At 44.8% G+C, this 4,803-nt stretch overlaps 1 protein-coding gene across 1 annotated transcript in view; it reads left to right on the top strand.

Annotated features, from left to right (window-relative positions):
* Nucleotides 1-1,876: 1,876 nt before the first annotated feature.
* cdx1a (caudal type homeobox 1a) overlaps nucleotides 1,877-4,803 on the top strand; it is an 11,123-nt gene continuing 8,196 nt past the window's right edge. The window contains exon 1 of the mRNA XM_012814332.3: nucleotides 1,877-2,482. Coding sequence (XP_012669786.1) covers nucleotides 2,053-2,482 — 430 coding nt within the window. The 5' untranslated portion in view covers nucleotides 1,877-2,052. The remainder of the gene's footprint in view (nucleotides 2,483-4,803) is intronic.

Raw genomic sequence — 4,803 nt, 5'->3', positions numbered from 1 at the left:
TCACCTCTTCCTTGTCCTCCTTCTCTTACATCTTCACCTTCTCATCCTTCTCTTCCTCCTCTACTTCTCACCCGCCCTCAACTCTGTATCAAATATTGGCCTCCATTGTAATCCAAACCAAATGTTTAGCTGTGGCCTATTCATAGCCCTCAAGCTCTGATTTGTGAGTGAACTCATCTAAACGTGTTTGAGCATGTGTCAGTGTGGAAAGGCAATTGGCAAAATAGTGTAGCGATGTTGTGACCAGGGGTTCCAGTTTGGCTAGCAGTGTGTTATTGAAGTGCAAGCTGAGTGGAAGGCAGCGAGTGGTGCTTACGGTTCTGCCAAAGGTGTGTTTCCAAAATCTAACTTCTGTGTTAAATGGTGAACACAACTTATCATATGGTTACACTTTTTCTCTCACTACACACTACATTTGATAAATCTAAAACACTCCTGTCTTTGTTTGGCTAAAGCCGTTTGCAGTTAGTGTTACAGTGGACTTCACAGACAAAACTGGTTACAATAGACTGAATATATAAGTGCACAAATCATGTGCTTTCACTAATTTCAGTGCTTTTTTCAGTTTTCCAAAACACTGTAGACCAGGTGTAGCACACACACACAGTGCGCCTTTTGCTTGTGTCAGTGCTAGAATGTATGGATTACAAAATAGTTTGCTAAAAAAGTGTTTGTTGTGTCTTATAAAGTGAAATATGTGTGTAATGTTTTGCAAAAAACGTTTGTATAAAATTGGAAATGGAGAAAAGGTTGACAGTTTTGCAGATATGATGTCGGGTTTTGCTGTTTCAGTGACAGGTTTCAGAAATTGTGTGACATGTAAAAATGTTGTGTGTGAACGGTTTAAAAAAACTGTAAAAATTCAGGGAAAAGCGACTGGTGCCCCCTGTCGGAGTGAGCAAATGTTGTCTGACATGTTTAATCTGACTAATCATCGAAGTCCCACAATCACTCCTTAAACTGGGCACTGAGGCTCCGGTAGCAGGCGCCGAGCAGGCCAGGAGCCTCCGTCCGGCCCACGTATAACACCTGTGTGGAAAACTTTATAAATCGCCTGTCTACCGTCACTGGCTATACCACTGGCTGCCGACCCACCTATGGTTATCAGATGGCTACGTGGACTACATCTGTTGTTGGTGTGGCAGCTACTGTTTAGCAACAAGTTGATAAACAGAGCGAGCACACCGCCTCCCGGGAGTCCAGTGGGCAGGGTGTGAGCTGGTTAGTTTCCCACGCAGAATCCGTAAGTTACAGACACGCGAGCCTACATGACAATGGCTGAATACAATCCCTTTCTTAGAGAACCCGCGGCAAACACCTACCTCCGTGGTTTGCAACATTTTTATTGCCCCCTCCTTTGATCCCTAACGTCCGGTAGTCTTTGAAATGCACGGGTGCATTCCAATGCAAATAACTGGCGTCACGAGGGATGTGACCTGGCTACCCGCCTCTCGCGCCGCTGTATTTATCGAAATTCATCAGAGTGAGCTCGAGGACTTTGAAGTACAAATGAAAAGAAACTGTTACTTTTCTTTGGAGAAAAATACTTCATAATATGTCAATGAACACCGAGGGTATTCGACTTAAGGAAGTGTTTATAAGGCCATAGGATCTGGAATGTTAACACTTGCTAAGATTTATTTGGGAATAACAGTGCGATTTGAGCTTCTTGCTGCACTGTTCCGCAGTGTAAAGGTTATTATTTTATTGTGGCAATACAGGGGCAATAAAGCGCCCTGGGGTATCACACACACACACACACACACACACACACACAAGCAAACGCGCGCACGCACACACACAAACACACGCGGGCGCACACACACACACACACACAGGTGTCTGAACATAGTGCCGCTCCTGTAGGGTTGTAAAAGCAGACGTCACAGTGTGAGTGGAGACTGTAGTCTGCGCCCGTGGGACCGGAGAGCAGTGGGCAACAGGTGAGCCGCGCGCAGGTAACTGCTCAGGTGAGGCAAAGTTTATCTCGCCCACAGCAGTGGATGCCTGACGGTGGACCGCGCGCTATGCGCTGGAGAGCTCATAGGGAAGATGTACGTGAGTTATCTGTTGGAGAAGGATCCGGGCATGAACGGGACGGCCAGCCGGCATCCCAATTTAAACTTCAATCATCAAAACTTCCTCCCCGCGCCGCCGCAATACACAGACTACAGCGCGTACCATCACTTCCCCACGTTACCCGGAGGAGACCCAAATCACGGAAATCTCAGCACGGGCGGATGGAACCCGATATACAATCCTCCGCGTGAGGACTGGTCCGCATATGACCACGGGGCCAGTCACCTCAGCACTAACGCGGGCTCTGTAAGTTTAAACCCAAGAGACGGGACTCCCATCTTACTGCCGGAGCAAAGTCTCGTGCAGTCTGTCACGGCATCACCACCTGGGCAACTGTCGCCCGACCCGCAGCGCGCGGACTCCTACCAGTGGATGAGGAGGAACCCGGCACTGGGAAACACAGGTGGGTCTGCGCGTCAGTGTCACGGGACTACTTTCTTATTACAGAGTCGGAATAATGTAAACTAAAACAATTTAGACGTAAATGTCAGAATTATACATTTCCATGCACAAATGTGTAGATACAATGCAGCAATGTAGTATGAAATCAGCACCCGAAACTCGTACATCTCCATTGGACGCACACAATCAGATGGGGTTCAGGCTGGCAGAGAGAGGGCTTTGTATGAGAGGAAAGAGTGAAATAGAGAGGTTCCTCTTTGGTCCTGTGAGGAGTGTGACGGGCTCCTGTTAGGCCAGGAGTGAGTTGCTGAGACAAATTCCTGTTAGGCGTTTTAGCCCTGACAGCCAGGGCTTTGTGTTGGTTATAAGAGCAGACAGGCTAGTCTCAGCCTTAGTTTGGGGGTTTGTGTTGGTTATAAGAGCACACAGGCTAGTCTCAGCCTTAGTCTGGGGTTTGTGTTGGTTATAAGAGCAGACAGGCTCAGTCTTCATGAGCTGATAAAGAGGACATGGGGTTCCAGGCCTCATGTGTGTCTATGTGGCAACATGGAACTAAACTGTTGCCAGTGGATGTGGGTGTGAATGTTTGTGTGTGTATGTCTGTGTGTGTGTGTGTGTGTGTGTGTGTCAACAGGGATCTCCTCTGTTAACTGTGAACTTGGATGTGGGTGTGTATGTTTTCATAGATGTGTATGTGTATATGAGTTTGTGGATGTTTGTGTGTTCGTGGATGTGCCTGTGTGTTTTCATGGATGTGTGTGTGGGTGTGTTTGTTGATGTGTGTCTGTGTGTGTATGTGTTTTTTAGTGTGTGTGTATGTTTGTGAATGTGCGCATGTGAGTGTGTTTACCCTCCTCATCACCCAGTCTGGTATTATTCCTGAAGCTGAGTAGCACATTACAGCATCCCAAATAGCAGTGATCCCCCCCTACATAAAACACTTTAAATACATTTACACCATTCTTGCTTTGCCCCTTAAACTATACAAAAGCCCTTCACAATAATGATATAATAAAATATATAATATTAAGGGGTTAACTTAAAAGTTCAAGGCTTCATTCAAGGCCCTACACAGAAGGTGTGTGTGTGTGTGTGTGTGTGTGTGTGTGTGTGTGTGTATAGTCTGACTACTCAGAATGTCTATGTTGACTATCCAGTAGCTTACTAAGTGTGCACCTTGTTTGTAGATAAAAACAAGCATATTATTGAAAAAGTAGTATTGCTTGAAATGTATGTATTTTAAAATGTATTTTAAAATGAAACTGGCATACCAAAGAGCAAAAAGGATACAATTTGACAAACAACTAGCCACTTTTTTGGGGTACGTTTTAATAGGCAACTAGTTTTGGCATCTTCATTTTGGTGCTATATGGTTAAGTAAAGGACAGAGAAATGTGTTGTCCCTATTAGTCATCCGGGATATGCACTATGTAGGTCTGTGTTCCGGGCTAGAACACCCTGCAAAACTGTTCGAAAAGCCTGATATTGCCTCTAATGTTAAGACATTAGTTAGCATGGTAGCGAGCTAGTATCAGTGCCAAAGGGGCTGTTGGTGGTGTTGGCAGGGTTTTTGTGCGCCTTTTTGGTAGTTAGCTCGCTAGTTTTAGACCGAAACTCCTCAGTGCTGTGTTCAAAAGAGCCATGTGTTGTGTGTCCTGCCTATAGAAACAGTGAAAGCAGGAGCTGTGAACCGTTGAGGTAAGAAATGCAGTCACTTGAATGCAGCATCAATTTGCATTTGTTTGAGTGCAGGAACGCAGGAATGTCTGTTTGTAAACAGTTTGTTAGTGATGTGAAATTGAAAAGTAAAAGTTGAAATAAAAACACTCAAGTCAATATAAACACACTTTGATCACGGCATAATATACATTCACAAATATTGTACGGTATGTATAACAGTAACGTAATGTAATATTTTTGAAATTAAGGTAGAAAATGAAAAAACCTTTTCAGCTGTTACTTTCCCTTATTTAAGGGACAAATTAAGTGGTTTTGGTTCTCTTGGTTGGCAGCCATGTCTTTGCTCTCTGAAGGCTTTCGACCAGCTGATATCTTCACGGAACTTGCTCTAAGGTCCAAAGAACCACCTCAGGGGCAAGTGATTCCAGAACAAGCACAGTCCTAAACTGGCACAGATCCGACAGGCGTTTGCCAGATCAGGTTAGAACAGTTCCAGAGCCAGCTGAGGAACTTTAAACAATAATGCTGACTGAGGAACTGTGAAGTAACAGTATGTAGGCTTTAGCCAGCAAAAGCAAAATGCAAAAGGCCCTCTCTAGTACCTGTGTTTTTGTTTGTCCATTCTGGGCAACCATAGGAACA

The sequence above is a fragment of the Clupea harengus genome, chromosome 6, assembly GCF_900700415.2.
Source record: "Clupea harengus chromosome 6, Ch_v2.0.2, whole genome shotgun sequence".
Lineage (NCBI taxonomy): Eukaryota > Metazoa > Chordata > Actinopteri > Clupeiformes > Clupeidae > Clupea > Clupea harengus.
The sequence above is the reverse complement of the archived record's forward strand: the minus strand, read 5'-3'. Positions and strand labels throughout refer to the sequence as shown.